The following is a 20,734-nucleotide window of genomic DNA, read 5'->3' on the forward strand; positions in this document are numbered from 1 at the left end:
CGCAATCGTCGGCGGTGGCCCATCCGGTCTAGCACTGGCTGCCCTCCTCGAGAGGCAGGGCAAGGACTACATCGTCTACGAAGGAGACCAACCCGCGCGGAGGATGTCTCGATCTTCACGTCGGCAGCGGACAGCGCGCCATGCACGAAGCCGGCGTCTTCGAGGAGTTCAAGAAGAACTCGCGCGGCGGCGACGCTACGATCCACCTGCTTTATAACCACCTCGGTGAGAAGGTCTTTTCTGTCGGAGAAGGACGGGATTCGCCGGAAATGGACCGTTGGCAGATCCGCAAGGTACTGCTGACTGCTATCCCGAAGGAGAAGGTTGTGTTCTCAAAGCCTCTGGTTAAGTCCCACAGGGACGAGAAGAGTGGCGAAGTCGTCTTGACGTTTTCGGATGGTAGCACGGCGTCGGGGTTTAAGCTTGTTGTAGGAGCCTATGGGACCTGGAGCAAGATTCGGCATCTGGTACGGTACACTCCCAGTTAACGTAATGTTCGCGCAGCTGATCCCTTCCGTACACACATGATGCAGGTTACGGACGCACAGCCCACGTATTCGGGCCAGTTCTTCATCACCTCAAAGATCCACCCAACCAATCCATTCTACATTCTACCCCAAGATGGAAGCAATGGGTGGCCAAGGAGCCAGGATCATCATGGGAGACGGGAAGCACATGTTTAACGGTCGTCAGGGAGGCGGCCACTACCGCATCGACATTGGCCTAAAGGGCCCCGAAGACTTTGCAAACAATGCGGTCAATCAGTCCGACTTCGACGCCGCGAAGAAGTTCCAGCTCCAAGAACAGCACTTCGGCTCATACGCGCCGCAATTCCAAGAAATCATCCAGCAAAGCGAGGGTCCCTTCCGCCCCTGGCTCATGTATTACATGCCCACCGATCGTTTGAACTGGAAGCCAGCTCAGGATGCGACGCTGATTGGCGACGCGGCGCACGTCACCACTCCATTCGTAGGCGACGGAGTCAACTGCGCCATGCGCGACTCGTGCATCCTAGCGGAGAAGATCAAGGAATTGGGAGTGACGCAGGGGGCCATCGCCGCGTATGAGAAGGAGATGTTTTCTTACGCTATTGATGTGATTACAAGGAGTTTGCAGAGTGGTAAGATGTTCTTTGCAGACGACGGACCTAAGGAGTTCCTGCAGGTTATGACAGCTGGAAACCCATTGATCGGGGCTTCTGATGGAAGTTGAACTATTAAATGTGACATTGCTGATGGCTTATGTATTGATGATTGGAAACTACATATCCCCAGATGTAAATCCATTTAATTCAAATTATTCCTTTCGTTACTCTAGCCGAGACTGAAGCCGCGTCTGTTGCCACATAGTTCTGCGAATAATGGCCCCCAGTCATCTGCGATCTTTAAATGAGTCCTTCGTCCAGGTGAGGGATAATACAAGCTCCAGTGATCGCGGGGTCGATACTGGGGTCGTACTTATCAATCCCGTCGATAGGAGCATACTTTTCGCACAGATAGCACATATCGTTATATGCCCTAGATATCACAACAGATGTCAGCATTGGCATCGGGTTTCGGGGGTCTAGACTTCATCGGGCCCATACGTTTTCCTCAAGCTACTCCCTAGATGACCAGCAGAGTAGTTGATGGCCCCCTTTAGACTATAAAGCCTGTTGCGGTCATCAAACTCGTCGATGGGGTGGGCAGCAGGATAGTTTCTGAGGTAGTGCTCTGTATACTCTTTCTTTCGGAACACGGAGCTAAATTCGCACCGCCAATGTCCCAGTTCCATCTCGTTATGCGCAAAGTAAGAGCCAGCATCGAACAGCAAGGTAACGCCGGTTTTGTTGTTTACGCCCATATTTCCTTCCCAAAGATCGCCGTGGATAATACACGGCTTGATTGTGTCTCCCTCACGAGTCCGCAAGTTGTCTAGCAGACGAGGAATGACTTTACTCGCCACCTGTTCCGTGGCACGTTCAAGTTCAGGCCAGGGTCCATTCGCTTCGAGGTCAAGCTTGCAAACGCCGAGAAACAGTTTGCGGAAGAAAACTGACCAGCTCTCTTCCCAGTCCACTGTATGGGCCGTTTTACCATCGCACGTCTTGACGGGGAATCCAAACTTGCCGGTGGGCGATTGACTTGATTTGTGCATCTTGGCTAGCCTAGCGGTGAATTCTGCAGGATCCGGCTCCTTGGTCACGTCCATGTCAACGAATTCTGACAAGTTGAAATACGCGTCTTGTTCCTTCCATTTATAGGTTCCAAACCCGAAGGGTTGAGGAATGAAGTCTGGCATTAGCTTGTAGATCATGTTGGACGACACAAATTCGCCGTTAAGCATGATGCGCCCATGTTCTTCGAACGCCACCTGATAAGCTGCGTGAGACTAGGCTTGCTCTTTTTGGGGGCCTGAGAGGAACAGAGACAACACATCAACCTACCTTCAGGAAGTACGTTTTCTCAGTGCCATCTGGCTCGACAGCAATGAGCCTCCCAGTAATGGTGTATGCGCTCAGCCCAAAATGCTCTGCTGACAGAAACGTGGCGTTCTTGGGCAAGGCTGCAGAGGGAAACGATAGCAACAGAACCAAGTCAGCCCCCTCGGGTCTCAATGAGCTACTGTACGGAGATTATACCTTCCTCAACGACGGCTCGATCTATAGGAAACACGCCGTCTAGCTGGGCCAGTAGTTCTTTGATACTGATAGGTTGTGCCTCGATTTCTAACCCTTTTCGGTGGATGGACCGGCTAGTGCTTGCCCTACCTGTTTCCGTGATATATTTCGACGCATGCTGATCTTCTGGCGAAGCTCCCGGGTTCGGCGCGATTGGAGGAGTGGCCATTTTCTTGACTATAGATTTTGCGGATACCTGTGAGATGATATCAAACGGGCTGATACAATCATGGATAAGAACTACGATAGTCTTAGACATTTGAAGCATTTATATCGCGTATACGAGGGTCTGTAAGGAATGCTAGAAATGCCAGGAATGCCTGCCCCATTCTTAGACCTTAAAAGCCCATCGCGATTTGTCAATAGTAATACCTCCCCTTGCTGTCGCATGAGCGAATGGGGCCACGAGTGTTGCCGCTGCGCATGGGTCGTGCATAATTATCATGCAGCTCCAAGCACTGAGGGGACGGGATCCAGATTCATGGAATGATACAAATTAATTCGTACCCCGACTTGCGGTGCTCCTCGACTCTTCTGTCAATCTCGCCGCTTTGTTACCGCGAGACATTCATGACCTTTTCTTAGCGCTGGCTTTTGAAGAACTTGGAATGTGGAAAAGAGGGAGGGAAAGATGGAGGAGATGGCGATCTCGCAAGGATGGTGCGTCTTTCTGCACTTCTCCGCACCTCACATGAATTATTTCCAACTAACGGACGCTGGGATCTCCAGTTCAAGAAACAGTCCCGGATCCCCTCGGCATAAAGGTTGTTTATCGGCCACCAGGGGAGAGGAAGGCCGACATCGTGTTTGTTCACGGGCTTGGTGGAAATAGCCGGGCGACGTGGTGCAAGAACAAAGACCCCAAACTCTTTTGGCCTCTTAAATTCCTCCCATTAGAGCCCGGGCTTGGCGACGTCAGGATCTTGACTTTTGGCTACAACGCGCACTTCCAACCTGGCTCAGGAAACAACAAGAAATCCATTTCAGACTTTTCGGAGGAATTGCTTGATGGCATGAAGCACGGTCAAGACGACACGGCGGAAGAAGATGAAGCACTGGGATTCGGCGCAGTAGGTCACCCGTCGCGTTTGCATAGGAGCTCAACGATAACACTAGACGTAGAAACCCATCATCTTTGTGGTCCATTCCATGGGTGGTCTAGTTGTAAAAGAGGTATCTCACTCTCTTGTAGACGACCGGGGAACTAGGACTGACGAGGAGTCTCTATCTCAAAGGCATACATCCTAGGGCAGCACAACCCTGCGTATGAGCACATAATCAGGGCCGTATCGGCCATCATTTTTCTGTCGACTCCCCATCGCGGAACCGACCTCGCCGAAACACTTAATCGTATTCTTCAAGTATCCTTCGTCGCGAGTCCCACGCAATTCATCTCAGACCTCGCTAGCAACTCTCACGCACTCGAAAGGCTTAACGAGCACTTCAGACATGTGGCCCCCAATCTAGACATCTTTTCCTTTTACGAAACCCGGCCAACGTCTATGATAACTGCAGTAAAGAAAGTAAGAGTTGTTAGTACTGACATTAGCTTTCCTGTTTTCAACCATTAGCACACATTAACTGACAATACGCGACCACGGGTAGATGGTTTTAGAAAAAGACTCATCCAGGTTGGGTTACCCCGGTGAGATATCATGCCCTCTCGATGCAGATCACCACGAAGTGTGTAAATACGAGAGCCGAGAGGATCCAAGTTACATAAGGGTCCGAAATGCCTTGGTGGCGTTGATAAGTAATATCAAAGCGAAAGGTCGTGCATTCCAAACGCTTCATTGATATCTATCAGTGATTCGACATGCTGAACGGTCTGTAGGCACCGATAATACCGAGACCATCGAGCCAGTAATGTCAAGCCCTGCAGTAGTGCTAGCGAGTTTTGAGCAGAATCTGTCTGCCCTGGAATCCCCCGAAATGGACTACAATTATTTCCGCGATCGATGGACCTCTGGCACTTGTTCGTGGATACTTGACCACGCCGCATTCGCGAATTGGGTCGAGGACTCCCATAGCAGTCCCCGAGTTCTCTGGATCCATGGCAACGCCGCCTGCGGAAAGTCAGCCCTGACTTCGTTCATCATCAGTCACCTCGCCCAACTCGCGTTGCCCTGCAGTTACTTCTTCATTCGCTTCACAAATCCAAAGAAGCGATCTCTGAGCATGGTCCTGGGTTCACTGGCATGCCAAATCGCTCGTTCCGTCCCTGCATATGCGGATAAGCTCCGCAATCTGGAAACTGCGTCAACCAATCTCAAAACAGCAGATGCTTGGACTATCTGGCAGTCGCTATACAAGAAAGTCTTGTTCCAACTACGCATTTCGCGCCGAATATTTCTCGTTATTGACGGTGTTGATGAAGCTGAAAATCCGGGATCGCTGGTTCGACTCCTCGCCGACTTACACCTCGCTCAACTTCCGCTCCGCATCCTCCTCGTCAGCCGGGAAACGCATGAGATTTCGTCCGGGCTCCGGAGGCTTGCAAAGCAACTTCACCTGGAAACCATCCAAGCGAAAGCGAACCTGGAGGATATTAAGTTGTATGTCGAGAGCGAGATGGATATCGCTATAGAAGGTTCCTACCGCGATGAGGTTACTGGGCAGCTGCTTCAACGTGCGCAAGGGAATTCTCTCTGGGTTTCTCTAGTCGTGCAGAAGATCAACACTTGCTATACCAAGCTCGCTATTGAGGATGCCCTCCGAGATCTGCCTTCTGGCATGAGTGCGCTCTACGACAGAATGGGTTCTACAGTCAACTCTCAGTCCAATGCGAGCGACCGCCAGCTTGGTCTGAGTATACTGGGCTGGGTTACATGTTCTCGACGGATCTTGACTTTAGGTGAACTCGATGACGCACTAGAACAGGACGGCCTCCTTGACATTCGTCGTACAATCGGGCAACTTTGCGGCGGCTTGGTTGTCATCGATGTCGAAGACAAGGTGTCTTTGATCCACGAAACAGCGCGAGAGTATTTAACTAGAGAAGGACAAGCCGTACAACATGTCCTTATTGAGCCAGTGACCACGAACAACAGCCTTTTTCTGAGGTGTATTCGCTGCCTCACTGATAAAGGTCTCCGATCACGGATTAGTCGAAATCAACCACCGGGCCTACTCAACTACGCCATGAAGACGTGGTTCGTCCATTTCTCGCTCGGATCTGTTTCTCAGGCCGGTATACTTGAAGCTGCAATTAATTTCCTTCTGAGTCCCCATGTCCTGGCCTGGATTTATGCCGCGGCCACAGATAAGGAACTCAGAGTTCTCGTCCTTGCCTCCCAATACCTGAACGACGTCGCACTTAAGCTCAGAGGATTGGACGGCAAAACCGTTTTCCTAGCTGAGAAAATCGACTCGCTGGAGAGGTGGGCAACAGACTTGACCAAGATTGTAGGCAAGTTCGGTCGACATCTTGTCCAAAGACCCGACTCGATTTTCAGGCTCATCCCGCCCTTCTGCCCGACAAGCTCGATCATCTACCAACAATTCGGCCGAAAAGAGGCAAGGTCACTCAGCATATCCGGATTCGCTAACAGCATATGGGACGATTGCCTTGCTCGGTTGTCGCTGGATAAAGACATGGTTGGCTCCGTAGTGCTTTCCGCGCCCAGTCATATCGCGATTCTAGCAAATATCGAAAATGGCGGTTGCATTATTTTCTACGACGCTGTTACTTTTGAGGAGCTGAGGCGGTTGAGCCATCCGGAGCGGATCCTCGGCATCGAAATTAACACGGCTGGAGATCTCCTGATCAGCTACGGAGACAAAACGACACGGGTGTGGGATGCGACCTCTGGTGAGTGTGTCAAAGTGGTGACGAATCCACCGAGACTGCCTACACCACAAACTCTCGTCTTTTCCGAGGATTCTAGAAGGGTATTTCTCGGGAGTGAGGATCACTGCGTTTGGTCGTTCTCTTTGGACGATAAGGATTGTACCGAATGGGGGCTGTATTCGTCTGTTGAAGAGGAGAGCCTGGATGGAATCACGGTGCAGTTCCCAATTTGCTCGGCCCTGAGCCCCGACGGCAACATGATTGCGTACGGATATAGCGACCATCTGGCAACAGCCTGGGAGCTCGAACCCCCAATGCCTCTGGGACAATGCAACATTCTGAGCGAGACAGACATGACCGCCCAAGAGCCCACCTGCGGGAAAGTGTACAAACTTGCCTGGCATCCCGTCGATGTCGAAGTATTCGGATTGACCCAGGCTGGGTTACTGTTCAAATGGGATCCGTACGACGTGGATACGAGTGTGAAATTCAACGCTGGTGCAAGTAGCTTGACTATCAGCAAGGATGGGTCTCTCGTCGCGACGGGAGACGGCGTCGGGACTCTGAAGGTCTTCCTGTCGTCCGATCTTACGCTCGTATACCAGCTCTCGAAACCGGACCCTGTGACCTATCTATCGTTCAGCGCCGACTCCAGGTGTCTCTACGATATTCGGGGGCCGTACGGCAACGTTTGGAGCCCAGACCCATTGATATGGCTCGCAAAGGAATCCGAGTGCCCGAAGCACAACAGCGATACCTCGAGCGAGCCAGGAAGTCTAACGAAAATCTCACGACGTGCCAACGACAACGTCTTGAGAGTCAATGGCGTCGTATCACTTTCTTGCCAGCCCGGCAATTCCCCGTGCAGTCATGGGACAGAAGATGGAGTCGCCGCTCTCTACGAGGTTGCCGAAGAGTAAACTGCTAACTTGGAGAGGCCTAGGGGTTCCATGATAATGGAGAAGATGGTGTTGAGTGAGGATGGAAGCTATGTCGCATTTTTGGACGTATCCGGGGAGCTCTTCGTCAAGAGGATGTGGAAATCGCCCCAGAACCGTCACGAGTGGGAGCTGGACCAGGAGTTCCATAGTCCTGTCCCCTCGCACAGAGGACCCATTAAGAACCTCCTTTTCCACCTGGAGAGTCGCCTGATTCTGGTCATCACGAGCCACTTCTTAAACATAGCGAATATATCGGATGGCCGACTGGTGCTGTCCGTCCCCTTCGAGGCGGCCGTGACGACCGAGTGGATGCGCCACCCGGCATTACCAAACTACGTCCTTGGATTTAGCACTACGAACATCCAAGCTTTTACGTGGTAGGACTTGGATAGGGTGGCTGCTTACACCTATTGCCTGCCGCCGCAAGCTCCGGACTCAGGAGTCAAGCTCCCGAATGCGACTCGGTACGCTATAGGCAGGCCGATTTCATCTTCCAAATCACCCTATGTTCTACTCAAAGTCGCCGCCCAATCTAGGTTAGAGCAGATAGAGAATCAGTACGTCCTTTTCCAGGTTTCAGATATCCACCCAAGGCCCGAGACAGAAGAGTCCACACTTTCTGACGGGAAGGATATTCCTTGCGATACATTTCCATCGGAAATCGCATCAGGAATTAGAGAACCCCTGGCCTTTCTCCCTCGCAGGAGACTAGTGTTTCTGGATACAAATGTGTGGGTGTGTACCTGGGTCGCACCTCTGCCCATATTAGGTTCTGCCCCATCAGTCCGCAGTAGGGCGGAACCTGTAAGTGTTCTGGGGCAAAGTCATGGAAGGATTGATCAACACTATATCTTGCTAGGGGATTGGTTCATACCACGCGAGACTCACCTGTGTAGAGTCATGCTTGATGGGACTTTGTTGTGTCCGCGAAATGGAGATGTGATGGCTGTGCAATGCTCAAAGCTGAGAAAAAATTGAACGTTCATATCCCAAGATCACCCGGAGGACTGGTGTTTTGTGAGAAGCGTGTCTTGAATGATTCTAAGAGTTCGTTTGTTGTCCTTCCTCTTCTATAACGATTCAATTCAACATTCCACGTTCCTCGATTGCCCGCCTTATTATATTCTAACTTCCCCTGGAGCTATGGTTTAATATGAGAATAGTAAAGAAAATGAGTGAAGATTCTGAGGCTCTCTATCAGTCTACGTCCTTAAGTAAACCAAGGGAAAATAGTAGCCCACAGATCAGTCGATTATAAGTTACAACGTATCCTGCGGCAACCACGACACAGTCCGTCCCGGCTTGGCCGGTTCACCAGCTTTTACAGCCTTGCTTCTGCGTAGACCCAGCCCAGACTGTTCCAACCCCATAGACTCCAAGAACCTCACCGCGTCGTTCCACTCCTTCTCCTTGCGCGCCCCATTCCACAGTAATTCATCGGCCATGATATCGATGATGCGAGGAAGGGCCTCCAATGCACCCTCCACGTCGAGGAACGAGAGTCGCGTTCGTCGTGCGATGGCGTCGACGACAGTGCATGCCGACTCGGATCGTACAGCGTGGATAATCTCAGCCTCGATGAAGGGCAACTGAGGAAGAAGGCGATTCTTCGCGAGGGTAGACTCCACGCCGAGCAGGGCCCAGGCACGGTCGCCGTAATTTGTTGCGAGATGGTGCGCGACGCTGGCGTCGACATTGTGAGCTTCCATCAGCTGAGACTCGAGAGCGAGAGTGAACCCGTGGCTACCGAGAAGCCGGACGTGCCGACTAATGCAAGTCCCGTTTGTGGTAAAGCTGGGAAGATTCGCGCCACTGATATCGGGGAGGGTACGCGTCTTGGGCTTAAGGTTAAAGGTCTTGATGGCCTCATCGACGGCTTCTTCAGCCATTTGGCGGTACGTCGTCCACTTCCCGCCGACGCACGAGAGGAGACCGGAGGGAGAGACGGCGATGAGATGGCTGCGGACAAGGGATTCTGTATTCTTCGCGTTGGGGTCCCTGACCAAGGGTCGGATTCCGGACCAAGCGGCGAGGACGTCCTTGTGGGTGAGCGCAGAATCAGGTCGCAGCAACTTATTCGTCTCTTTCAGGATAAAGTCGACATCGTTTTGCCTAGGAACGGGATTTTGCTCGACGAGGCAGGCATTATCCGTGGTTCCAGCCAGGGTGTATCCTTCCCAGGGAAGGACGAAGATGACTCGCCCATCACTGGTGGCGGCATCGAGCATGCCTATACCGTTTGGGCAGATGTTGCCGGGAAGAATTAGATGAACACCGGATGCGGGTGCAATCATGGGCTTTTTTGACGGATTATCCATTCGCTCGATCGCATCCGCAAATGGACCAGTGGCGTTGATGACACCCCTAGCGCGGATAAAAAACTCGCTGCTCTGGCTATCCTCAGATAAGAGATCGCGCACCCTCGCACCGCAAATCTTGCCATCAGCATCCTTCCCAAGATCAGTCACCTCAACGTGATTCAGCACGGTGGCGCCATACAAGCCCGCCGTCATCGCCAGCGAAACGTTTATTCGCGAATCATTATGCTGTCCATCATAGTACACCAAAGACCCTATCAGCCCTTCCCTCCTCAGCAAAGGACACATCTCCAGACTCTTCGCCTTGCTCATGTAGTACGAACCCTCAAGCCTCTGGGATCCCGCTAGAAGATCGTACATCTTTATGCCGACCCACATGTAGGGTGCCTGCCACCAGTGTGAAAGTGGCAAGAGAATGGGTAGCGCGGACGAAAGATGCGGAGCGATTGACAAGAACGTCTTACGCTCGCGTAGAGCCTCCATGACGAGCCCGAGCTGCGCGTAGTCAAGGTTCCATACCGCCTTCTCGAGGTAACGGACACCGCCGTGCACGAGCTTCGTGCTCTTGGAGGAGGTGCCGGAGGAGAAGTCCTCGCGCTCTACTAGGGCGACTTTGAGGCCGCGAGTTACGGCATCAAGAGCGATGCCGGTGCCGGTCGCGCCACCGCCGATGATGAGAAGATCGTATTGCTCATGTTGGGATGCCGTTCCTCCTGCTTGACGGAGATCGGCGAGCTGTTCTGCGCGGGATTTGATTTTGGGAAAGGAGGGCGGTATTATGCGGTTGGAGACGTCGCGCTGGAGCTCTGCTGTGGGAAGCGCAGTAGATTTGGGTATGGTAGTGGATTTGTTGTAGACGTAGATGGTGGTAGCTACGGCACCGGCACCGAGCCCCGCAGCCATCCGTGACCTGATGACACTTCCGAACTTGCTCATGTTTGTGGTGTATGGGCCGCTAGAGGGCCTCGTGGGTGATGTTCCACTGATTCGGTGTGTTCCTTGAGAAGAAAGGAGCAATTCAGCGAGTGTTTGGGGGGGCAGCTCGCAGCTTGGGTTAAGACTGAATTGAACAAGTTGAAAAGCTGAGAAGCTGAAAAAAACTCAAGACGGTCGCATAGGGGTTAAAGTTAAAGAAACGCGCGAGACATGGTGCAGGGAGCGTCTAGACAGGTCGAGTCATAAACATATATGCGCGAGGCACGACTGAAAGACGTTAGAGCCCGAGAAAACGCGGGGGGGTGGAATGAGAGAAACAATTTTCCCGTTACCTGCCGGCCCACGCTGACCTCACAAGGACTGCAATACGCCCGCATCTTTCTCCAAACCAGGCGAGACTCAAGCTATTTTGACGAATCAAAGGCCCCATAAATGGGTGGGTATCTCGGGATTCCATAATTATCAATGTGTGACGGATCCAAAATGGCCGAAGCAAGGGGCGTCAAATCCTTATTGCTGGTGGGGATTTCGGGGGACGTCGGTATTGCGAACCGAGATTCGTGGTCCCAATCGAGAATTGGCCCACTTCAAGTTCGGTGCTTTCGGCCGAGGTTTCCGTCTCATGCGCCTTTTCTATTCCCCATCCGGATCGTACGCCAGCAACACGCACAAGCTCTGGCATCTCGATGACAACCGGCTAGACCCGACAATTCGTAAAGGCCTCATAGCCTATAACTCTTTCCGATGCTCTTGATGATCGACCCGCTTCCCTCAGTCCCTCGAGGGATATGGTCCGTGGGGGGAAATGGTCATGCGTCCGCCAGAGTCTTCAAGTCTTCCCCACGGGAGGTTCTCCGTAAATCCACGTCGAGGTGCTCCATACGAGTGCTTGTTTCGAGAGAGAGACAGGCATTCCCCACTATCCTTGGTTCGATCTCACCATTTTTGCCCCCATCTGCCTGATTTTCAGAATCTACTGTGCCCTATGATATATCCCAGATCACCATTCCCCACTTTCTAGCCAAGAATCGCAGTCACTTGGAGGGTAATATGCCTTCTCGCTTCATCGAAAGATCGAATGAACCGCTCATTGGGGCTATTGACCAGGGCACCACATCCTCTCGCTTTCTCATCTTTAACACCAATGGCGACCTTATAGCCTCTCATCAGCTCCCCTTCACCCAATTGTACCCCCGCCCTGGGTATGAGAGCCTAACTCTCTCTCTCTCTCTCTCAATTAACTTGGATTTTTAACGCTGACAGAAGGGCAGCTGGCATGAACACGGCCCAGAAGAACTCGTGAGTTCCGTCGAGCAGTGCATCGAGGGCGCCGTCGAAACCCTCGAACGGCTCGGTCCGTACTCCTGCGACTTGATCAAGAGCATTGGTATCGCCAACCAACGGGAGACCACCGTCGTCTGGGATTTGCAAACTGGCAAAGCCCTCCACAATGCCATCGTATGGACCGACGTCCGGACGCAACATATTGTTTCGGAACTTAAGTGCCGTCCCGGCGCAGATGAACTAGCCTCCAGATGCGGTGTCCCTCTTTCCACCTACCCCTCGGCGACGAAGCTCCTCTGGCTACTCGAGAATGTGCCTGAGGTCAGCAGCGCGTATGAGCGCGGAACTCTAGCCTTTGGTACTGTCGACTCGTGGTTGACGTACAAGCTCAACGGCGGTGTCTACCGCAATGTCCACGTCACGGATCCTACTAATGCATCCCGGACCATGTTCATGGACCTTGAAACCCGCCAATACGATGATTTCCTGCTCAACTGGTTCGGGATTGACCGCACAAGAGTGAACCTGCCGTTCATATTACGGTCATCTGACGCGGAGGGATATGGCTCGCTCTTCGGAACCTCCCTCCGCGGCGCCAAAATCACCGGCTGTCTCGGCGACCAATCGGCCGCCCTGCTCGGCCAAAACGGCTTCGTTACCGGTCGCGCAAAGAACACCTACGGAACGGGCTGTTTCCTCCTCTGCAATGTCGGCCACAAGCCCGTCTCTTCCGCCCGCGGCCTTCTCTCAACGGTGGCATTCGACTTTGGAGAGGGTAAAGCCATGTACGCTTTGGAAGGGAGTGTCGCAGCTGCGGGCTCGACTATCGAGTTCCTCAAGAACAATCTGGGATTGATTGGATCTCCTGGCGAGGTGACGAAGTTGGCGGAAACGGTGGAAGATAACGGCGGGGTCGTGTTCGTCACTGCGTTCAGTGGGTTGTTTGCCCCCTACTGGATTGACGATGCCAGGGGTACCATTTTCGGCATGACGGCTTTTACGAAGAAGGGCCATATTGCCAGGGCCGCTCTTGAAGCTACATGTTACCAGACCAAGGCCATACTCGATGCCATGACTGAGGACAGCGGGAGTGCTCTGAAGGATCTGGCTGTAGACGGAGGTATGTGCCACTCAGACCTCGTCCTGCAGGTAAGGCGCACTCATTATACCACCATTTGAGAGTTGAAAAGGCTAACAATACTTTTACAGACACAATCAGACATGATTGGCATCCCGGTGAAGCGACCCATGACGCTCGAGGCTACGGCGCTCGGGGCAGCTATTGCCGCCGGCATGGCAGTCGGCATTTGGAGCGGGTTCGAAGATCTACAAAAGCTTGAGAAGAGACTCGCAGTCTTCCAACCGAAGATTACAGCAGAGGAGGCAAGCACACGCTTTTCTCGATGGGAGAAGGCAGTCAAGATGAGCAGAGGATGGCTGGATTGACGCTTATGGACTCAGTGTCTATGTGGCTTTTTTAAGGTCCCCATCCATCCGTTCTGAGTAGGGACAAGAGTGGAAATAACCGAAAGGGCTCGGTTACAAGAACGAATCTTAAACTGGATAATCTCCCTGTGAATGAAGTATCCAAAGAGTATATCTAAGTTACAGAACGGCCAAGGTTGATTGCTGGTCCATATCGTCGCTATCTGTGCCTCGGATAATTGAAAAAGGCAAACACCTCGATATTATCCAGCTCCCATTGCGTCGCTATTTGCGTAGACATCAGTCCCAAGCCGGACTCCCGCCTCGCCGCCGTGAGATTAACCAAATCATGCGCGCTCCTCCTCATAGCCGCCCAAGACCCGTTCCCTTGCCTCCCGCTGCGGACCACCCGCGAGAGAACCTCGGCGTAACGACTTGCCACGCTCCAGTGCCTCCCCATGTCTTCAAGCGTAGCGACAAATAGATCAATCGTAGGATCAACTGGTTCCCCGAGCGTGGCGGCATGAACAAGGAGCACTCGAGCGGCTATCCAGAGGGACGAGGCGAAAAGAGGCCCAAGAAGATCCAATCCATCGCCGGCACGCACGTCCTCCACGATGCCACCTAGACTCTTCACGGCGGAAATGCACCGCTGCATGGCGTAGTCTGAGGGAACGAGAAGATGCGATTGCGCCACGGGGTAGGCGGCAGGTGAGTGGAGTCGCACAACCGCGACGACGTAGGCGCTGTGCAGAATAAACCAGTTGGCAACGCGACTGGCGGGGTCGGTGTGGCAGAGGGCAGATAGGCGGCTGTATTCCCCGGGAAGACTTTGCAGCCATCCGTCCAGGGTTGTGTCTAGTTGGCGGTATGTGTTGCGCCAGTTGGCAGTCTCGGAGGGTGAGTAGATATCCAATGGAGTAGTGGCAAAATCATGTGCTCTGCTAAGGATCCTGACGACCTCGCAGTGATAGGAGAAGCTGCCTAGATTCTCGGATTTGTTAATCATCGACAGTCTCGTTTCGCCGTCTAGATCCCCTGGTGAGCCGAACCAGTGCGTCTCGACCGGTATGTCTCGGGAGAATAAGTCGTACGAGCAGGGAAGAACTCTTCTCATGTGGTGATCGGCAAAAGTAAAGTCGGGAGTGATGGCCGCTGCCACGGTTGCATATTTATCTAGGATGTAGACCATCCAGCAAAGCCTGCGTCGCCCTTCATCCTCTATGAACGATCCAGGCTGGGCGGTGGTCAACTTGAAAACCAGTCCAGAGCGAGTCGTATCGTCCTCAGAACTCTCGCAAGCCAAAAATACGCTCGTTTCATCGCATAAGCCTAGTTGCTTAACCGACTCGGACAACGAAGCCATGAGCACCCCTCCACAAGGACCGTTCTGGGTGCCGAAGATGTCGAGGCAGAGGACGACGAGAGCCCTCAGCGCAGGCACGGTGAGATGCTCGAGGGAATGCATCTGCACTGCCCTTTTGGAGATGGCGTATTGCCGGATCTTAGCCTCTGGGCCCATGCGGGCATCACGGAAGAATCGCAGCGTCGTTGCCACGATGGCATGGAGGAGGACTCTGTCTTCTTCCGAGATGCGTGGGTAGGTATCAAAAACGCTGAAGACTGTCTTGCGCTCCAGGATCGGGCACCACGTATTACAATGCTTAAAGTAGAGATCTGTGAGAGTGTAAAGCATGTCTTGTGGAGGAAGATCGTCAACTACCAGGACTGACGAAGTTTGTTCGGCGTGTGGAGTCCCCAACCTATTCGACGCCGAACAGTCTTGTATGATGGATGGATATCCGGAATGTGACTGCGTATTTGCGCGCATGCCATAGGCGTCCCTCTCGCTCCCGGGCCCTAAGCTCGGGTACGGGTTTGATACGGGGGTAGCGCTGTGAGACTGAGCTATGGAAGAGCTTTGGTCGTAGGCCAGTACACCGCGGTGGCTCGCATGTTCACCACCATAGGCACGGATAGATGGTGTCCGATGGCTTGGCGGCGGTGAGGCCGGGCGAGCCGTAGTATCATCGCACCGGCCGGCAGCCAGGTGCTCATCAAACCGTCGCTCCAGCTCCTCAAGCCGAGACTGTGTTCTGCTGGCCTGTGCCTCCAGCTCCAGCCCGAAGGTGGCGCGACTCCCGGGCTTCTGTCGCTCGAGGTAGACGCAGATGCGGTTGCGTCGTGCGCACCACGAACACGCGGGCTTAGCGCGGTCGCATTTCACCTTGCGGGCCTTGCACAGCTCACATCTTGGCAGGCAAAATCCCGCGTTAGATTCTCTACGGGCATGCGATCAACACGGGCGACGTGGACGCTGGTACACTCACGATGGTGTCGTGTTCTCATCTCTCTTCCGTTTTCTCGGCGAAGGACTAGTAGTGTCGAGGGTTCCATCGTCTTCTCCACTCGACTCTGAGGGGTGTGACTCCTCGACGACGGACGGACATCTCTCAACCGCGGGCTGCATTACTCGCTGAAGGTTCACGCCCGAATTTTTTTCATGTATTGCGGGGAAACAAAATTCCCCAAAATGCACACGTAACAATCCCGTCACTGGGTCAAAAAGTTAGGGTGAGTGAAAGCATCAAAGCTTACAAGCTGAGTATCTGATACGAAGCAACTTACAGGGCACTCTTGAAGCTCACGCTCCTACGCTCGTTGGTCTCGCTCCTCGCCGATCGCTTGTCTGCACTTTCTTCAGGTTGGAAAAATGGCTCGGGTTCAGTTCGGTGTTGGCAACCGAGGTGGGATCAAAGGCTCGACTAGTGCTCAGGGATGCCCCTATACCCCATCGAGCGGTCAAACCCCCCACAAAATGAACAGGCGTGACCCCTGAAATAGTGGGCCGCTTCTGGTCTGCATTAGTTTGACGGACCGCCTCGCCGTCGACGACTCAATTGGTCAGAGTAACCCAACCAAAAGTCTGTCAGGAATTTCGACTCTAAGTGTGAACAGAATGATGGCTGGGATTCGCCTCTTCCCACAGCTTCCAAGCGGGGGTCTCCAGGCATGTAAGAAGTACATGAAAACGTCCTCGGACGCTTTCGCCAGATCGGTCCTCTCACCTCCTCCAATCTATTTTGCTCCGTAGATGTTGTGCTGTCTGCGGGGAATCTGAGATTACCCCGGATTCTGATGGAGAGTCGTACGATCCCGAGCTCTCGGTTCGTGCCGTCCGATGCCATCTCTGCAGCAGTGATCCCGCCCTAATAGACGCTGTTGGAAGGGGCTGATATTTTACGATATTTTTACTCCTTGTCGGAGTTAGGAGCATCGGCTCTGCCTACACAACAAAGCAGAAGGGGATGTCGTGGTGCCTGAGAGACAGATGTCATAATCAGGAGGATCCTCCTGACAAACAAGTTTCTGCTCAGCGATGACGCAGTTCCTTCGAACAAACATTCTGCAATAGATACTACAAAGTAAGATAGATTTTTCGGCTATATCGGAGTTGGCAGAAACTAGAAAGAACCAGGGACAGACTGCATAACGGATGGTTTGCAACACGTATGACCTTGAACGTTTTCCAAATCAGTCCATCAACCTTAATCCCCAGCGTCCTTGAGAGTTATACATGTGTAAAATTAGGAGCCCAAACTCCCTGGGAAGGGCTTGGTGAGACATATGTAGTAGATCTATCCTGACGCCTGCCGGGAAACTGTATAAACATCATGTTCTAGAATACTCCCCCCTTTCCGTCATCTTTCCTTGGATGCGAAATTGAGACATCGGCTTCGTGTATTCTGTACCTCAGCCTGTACCTGACTTCTGGCTTTCCATCAAAGTGGCCGAATGAACAAGAATAATATCACCAACGTCCACATTATGTAGGGTATGACCAGATGCCTCCGCGGGTATGACTGAAGGATGAGTGAGCTCAGTCGAGGAGCCACTTGATAATCCATGAAAGGGTTCCTCTTTGGGGGTTTCGAGGAGCCAGCGCTCCATTGTCGTGCTATCGTGTGACTAGGAAGTGAAATAAGTTAACGTCTATCTATATCATCTTAGGCCAAAAACAAAAAAAAAAAAAAAAAAAAGGTTCTCCGAGGGAAAGCGGAACGAGTCTCACACTATGAGAAGGTCTAGACATCTTGGGCACGGCGTTGGTAAGACTGTGACGGTCTCGACGTGTCTAATAGAGATGGGTTGATCGATAGGAGAAACGACTGTATAGGTACTGAGTTGCGAACTGAGGGTGCGGGCATGTGAGAAGTGCCAGATCGAGATGTAGTTTGAGCATGTAGTTTAGCAAGAGAGAACCAGCAGAAGAGTCCAACTCGACAAGAGAGGAATCATCTTGGTTTATATCCTTGCCGCCAGGAGCGAGGAATAGGAATGAAATACTAAGTGCGCGGTTTTGAAACCAAAAGTTTTCCTTATGAAGACTTGATAAGATGTGGCCAAGAAATGTCCCGGATAGATGCCATCGGGGAAGGCCTAGCCGATGGCTGATACTTTTGCCAAACTTTTCATGCGAAACTTCCGTCCCAAGCAAAAGTTCGCAGCGGGTGATGAGTCTTGGACTTGACAAAATTTTGAACTCCCAAATTTTTGAGCTCCCAAATTTTTGACTGTCGAAATTTTGGTTACAAATTTTGGGCCTCATAATATTTTGGACCTCACAAATTTTGGGCTCCAAATTTTCGACTGCCAAAATTTGGTGTCACAAAGCGAAAAAAAGGGGGCTAACACAGTGCTCCGGATTTGGTACTTGGTTCTTACTTTCACATAACCAGAGCAGGAACTAATTATTCCAGGAGGTAGGGGTTCAGAGGGTGTGCGTTTATTCCTAGCTTCATACCCCTGAGTACAAAGGAGTACTAGAACTCTACTTTCCTTTTACAGAAGGGGATACTTTTCTCAAAGATGAATCTGGAAAGGGGATATTTTTAAGAAAAAATATCCCCTTCTGTAAAAGGAACAAGGTCACTTCGGAGGTAAACTTCGTTTCTCAGACACCTCAAGGAAAAACTGAGAAAGCTTTCACAGGAACGTGGCTGAGCAGCTGGGCTGGAGATGTGTCTGGGACCGTCCCCCAAAGTCTTAATTGATGGGCGATCTAGAATGTCCCTCAATGGATCTTTTTTTGGCCCCATCTACATCCAACCCATGGCCAGGTCTTATTTGGGGAGTGTGTTTTTTACAGGGCCCATGGGCGCAACAGCGCTTTGGACGGGGATGCGTTGCATGTAAACATCGTCGATACATACAAAGATCACGAAGGTGACGATGCAGCCCACACTGCCCAGCGACACATGGCCAGCCCGGAGAAGGAAATTGGGGGGAAACGAGCAGGGAAAAAGATCCCCAGATGTGATTGAACAAATGGTGAATTGATGGGTATTCTAACTCCTACTCCGCACTAAATAGTGGTGATATCGTTCCGTCGTGTCCTTTGAATCATGCCTGTGCTTTCCATCTAGCCTCTGTCCCAAGTCTAATTCCCTTGCCATGCCGCGTCAAACCATTGATCCTGATCGTGTTGCCATGTACAACATACCTCTCTTAGTCTTCCAATTTAGCAGTGTTGCCATACCGGGCATGAAACTCACGGATTTGCTTCAAGGTTTCCATTGACACTCCAGGTCTGATAACGTCCTTTGCACCCTCGAGGTGCCTTTGATGAATGACCCTCGCACCCGCGGCCCGCCCCTGCCTTGATTCCGGAGGAGGAGAATCTCCACCGGGGCGTGGCACAGATTCTTCGGCAAGGCCTCGACGCTCCTCCACAGCCATGACTGCTGCCTGGTATGCCACGTGCTTCAAATCAGAGCCGGTATAGTGCAGGGTTTCCCGTGCGATCTGGCGAAGGTTCACATCTTCTGCCAAAACCTCACCCCGTAGCTGAAGCTTCAATATCGCCTCGCGCTCCTCGACTTCTGGTATATCGAGCAGGACTCGGCGAGGAAACCTGCGGAGGGAAGCGTCATCCATGTCAAAAGGCCGATTCGTGGCGGCAATGAGGACGACGCCTTCTTTGTCCGTCTCCTCGCGTAGGAACTGGGTTTTCATTGACCTCTCCCAGCTTTTCTCGCCGGATACGCGCTTCCCAAAGATTCCATCCGCCTCGTCGATGAAGACAACGCACGGCATGAGCTTCTTGGCTAAACTGAAGATGGCGCGAATGATCTTCTCGCTCTGGCCACAGGCCTCCTGGTTGACGTCGGCGGCGGACACCTCAAGGACGCAGGCCCCGCTCTCTTTGGCAAATGCCCGGGCAACCAGGGTTTTGCCTGTTCCCGGAGGGCCGTAGAGCAATACGCTGGGCGCGGAAGCCCTCGACAGGATGCCAGTTTTAAACTCCTCAGGCTCCAGAAAGTTGAGCGTGAGATTCTGAAGCGCTCGCTTTATCGACGCGTGGATATGGACATCATCCCATGTCTCGTTGATGCGGTCTTTCTGGCAAGTCAGAAGCAGTCCCTACCTGAAACAGGCTTGAATTCCACACATTCAAGTGGGCTGCACATACCTGTCTTTACGACACCGTCGAGTAGCTGCCTTTCCCACATATTGCAGGTTGCTTCAATATCGCCTCGCTCTGGCTTTGGTGACTGATCCCGCAGGTGAGACGGGACTATATCTTGCTCTAAGCGTAGGAGCAATGATGACATGAGCGAACCGAAGCCGCCACTATCATGAGCGCATCCTGGATCCGGCTTATCATGCTCTTCATCATTCGGCAAAGATGCGACACCTGCTGCCGTCGAAGACCCTTCATCCGGCCGGGCGCGTTTATTTGGCGACAATTTAATTTCATCAACTGAGTTCGACTGAGTCTGCTGCTCCGTAGCGCACGAAAGAGGTCCTGGCCCTGAATCAGAATCGTAAGCCCTCTTTAACGGAGAGGGTAGGCTCAATCCTGTCATTTGTTAGCCTGTTTAAGACACGCTTAGCCGCCCCCGAAAGACTCACCATTATCTTTTGTTTCTGAAGCGTCAAGACTGTCTCGTCTATTGGGAGGTCCTGAGGGTTCTTCCAGCAAAGGAGTGGACGGCTTTTTCCCCTCGGTACGGTCACACGTGGGTGAAAGATCGGGATGAGGCGAAGTACGCGGTCCTCCCTGCAAAGGAGAGTGAGTTTGGACCTCTATCTTGAACTTATTTGCAGGCCGTACCTCATTCACAAAGGTGCCGTCGCTAGATGGGCTTTGGAATTCCCGGGCAGGAACCACTTCGGCCGAGGCCAACATTTTGCGGAATGATGGCAAGAGATAATAAAGAAGTATACTATGGAGGAGATAGAGCGGAACTGGACAAGGGGCACTGGTGACTTGGTAGTCAAGATGAAACAATATTGGGGGATTGGAAGACTGGGAATTTGGTGGGCAATGTTTTGATGGGCAATGTTTTGTTTACTTGTGGAAGTTCGACAAGTCCTC

General features: G+C 52.3%; 5 protein-coding genes and 2 pseudogenes across 5 annotated transcripts; 3 read left to right on the forward strand and 4 right to left on the reverse strand.

Annotated features, from left to right (window-relative positions):
• Nucleotides 1-140: 140 nt before the first annotated feature.
• On the forward strand, nucleotides 141-1,212 carry SAPIO_CDS4243 (Uncharacterized protein; the record flags this gene model as incomplete). Its single annotated transcript, XM_016786840.1, has 2 exons — nucleotides 141-467; nucleotides 622-1,212. 2 exons carry the CDS (start codon nucleotides 141-143, stop codon nucleotides 1,210-1,212), a joined length of 918 nt encoding a protein of 305 aa, XP_016643442.1.
• Nucleotides 1,213-1,563: 351 nt separating this feature from the next.
• Nucleotides 1,564-2,828, reverse strand: SAPIO_CDS4244 (uncharacterized protein; the record flags this gene model as incomplete). The annotated part of the gene is made up of 3 exons (XM_016786841.1): nucleotides 1,564-2,352; nucleotides 2,426-2,544; nucleotides 2,750-2,828. 3 exons carry the CDS (start codon nucleotides 2,826-2,828, stop codon nucleotides 1,564-1,566), a joined length of 987 nt encoding a protein of 328 aa, XP_016643443.1.
• A 1,763-nt stretch (nucleotides 2,829-4,591) lies between these two features.
• On the forward strand, nucleotides 4,592-7,369 carry SAPIO_CDS4245 (annotated as a pseudogene; the record flags this gene model as incomplete).
• Nucleotides 7,370-8,649: 1,280 nt separating this feature from the next.
• SAPIO_CDS4246 lies at nucleotides 8,650-10,644 on the reverse strand (annotated as a pseudogene; the record flags this gene model as incomplete).
• A 1,050-nt stretch (nucleotides 10,645-11,694) lies between these two features.
• Nucleotides 11,695-13,374, forward strand: SAPIO_CDS4247 (Glycerol kinase; the record flags this gene model as incomplete). The annotated part of the gene is made up of 3 exons (XM_016786842.1): nucleotides 11,695-11,846; nucleotides 11,916-13,048; nucleotides 13,148-13,374. 3 exons carry the CDS (start codon nucleotides 11,695-11,697, stop codon nucleotides 13,372-13,374), a joined length of 1,512 nt encoding a protein of 503 aa, XP_016643444.1.
• A 199-nt stretch (nucleotides 13,375-13,573) lies between these two features.
• SAPIO_CDS4248 (C6 transcription factor) lies at nucleotides 13,574-15,823 on the reverse strand (the record flags this gene model as incomplete). Its single annotated transcript, XM_016786843.1, has 2 exons — nucleotides 13,574-15,605; nucleotides 15,684-15,823. 2 exons carry the CDS (start codon nucleotides 15,821-15,823, stop codon nucleotides 13,574-13,576), a joined length of 2,172 nt encoding a protein of 723 aa, XP_016643445.1.
• Nucleotides 15,824-18,861: 3,038 nt separating this feature from the next.
• Nucleotides 18,862-19,865, reverse strand: SAPIO_CDS4249 (Uncharacterized protein; the record flags this gene model as incomplete). Its single annotated transcript, XM_016786844.1, has 2 exons — nucleotides 18,862-19,751; nucleotides 19,826-19,865. The coding sequence occupies 2 exons, from the start codon at nucleotides 19,863-19,865 to the stop codon at nucleotides 18,862-18,864; spliced, it is 930 nt and encodes a 309-aa protein (XP_016643446.1).
• Nucleotides 19,866-20,734: the final 869 nt, after the last annotated feature.

Source organism: Scedosporium apiospermum, assembly GCF_000732125.1.
Source record: "Scedosporium apiospermum strain IHEM 14462 chromosome Unknown SEQ_SAPIO_0091, whole genome shotgun sequence".
NCBI lineage: Eukaryota > Fungi > Ascomycota > Sordariomycetes > Microascales > Microascaceae > Scedosporium > Scedosporium apiospermum.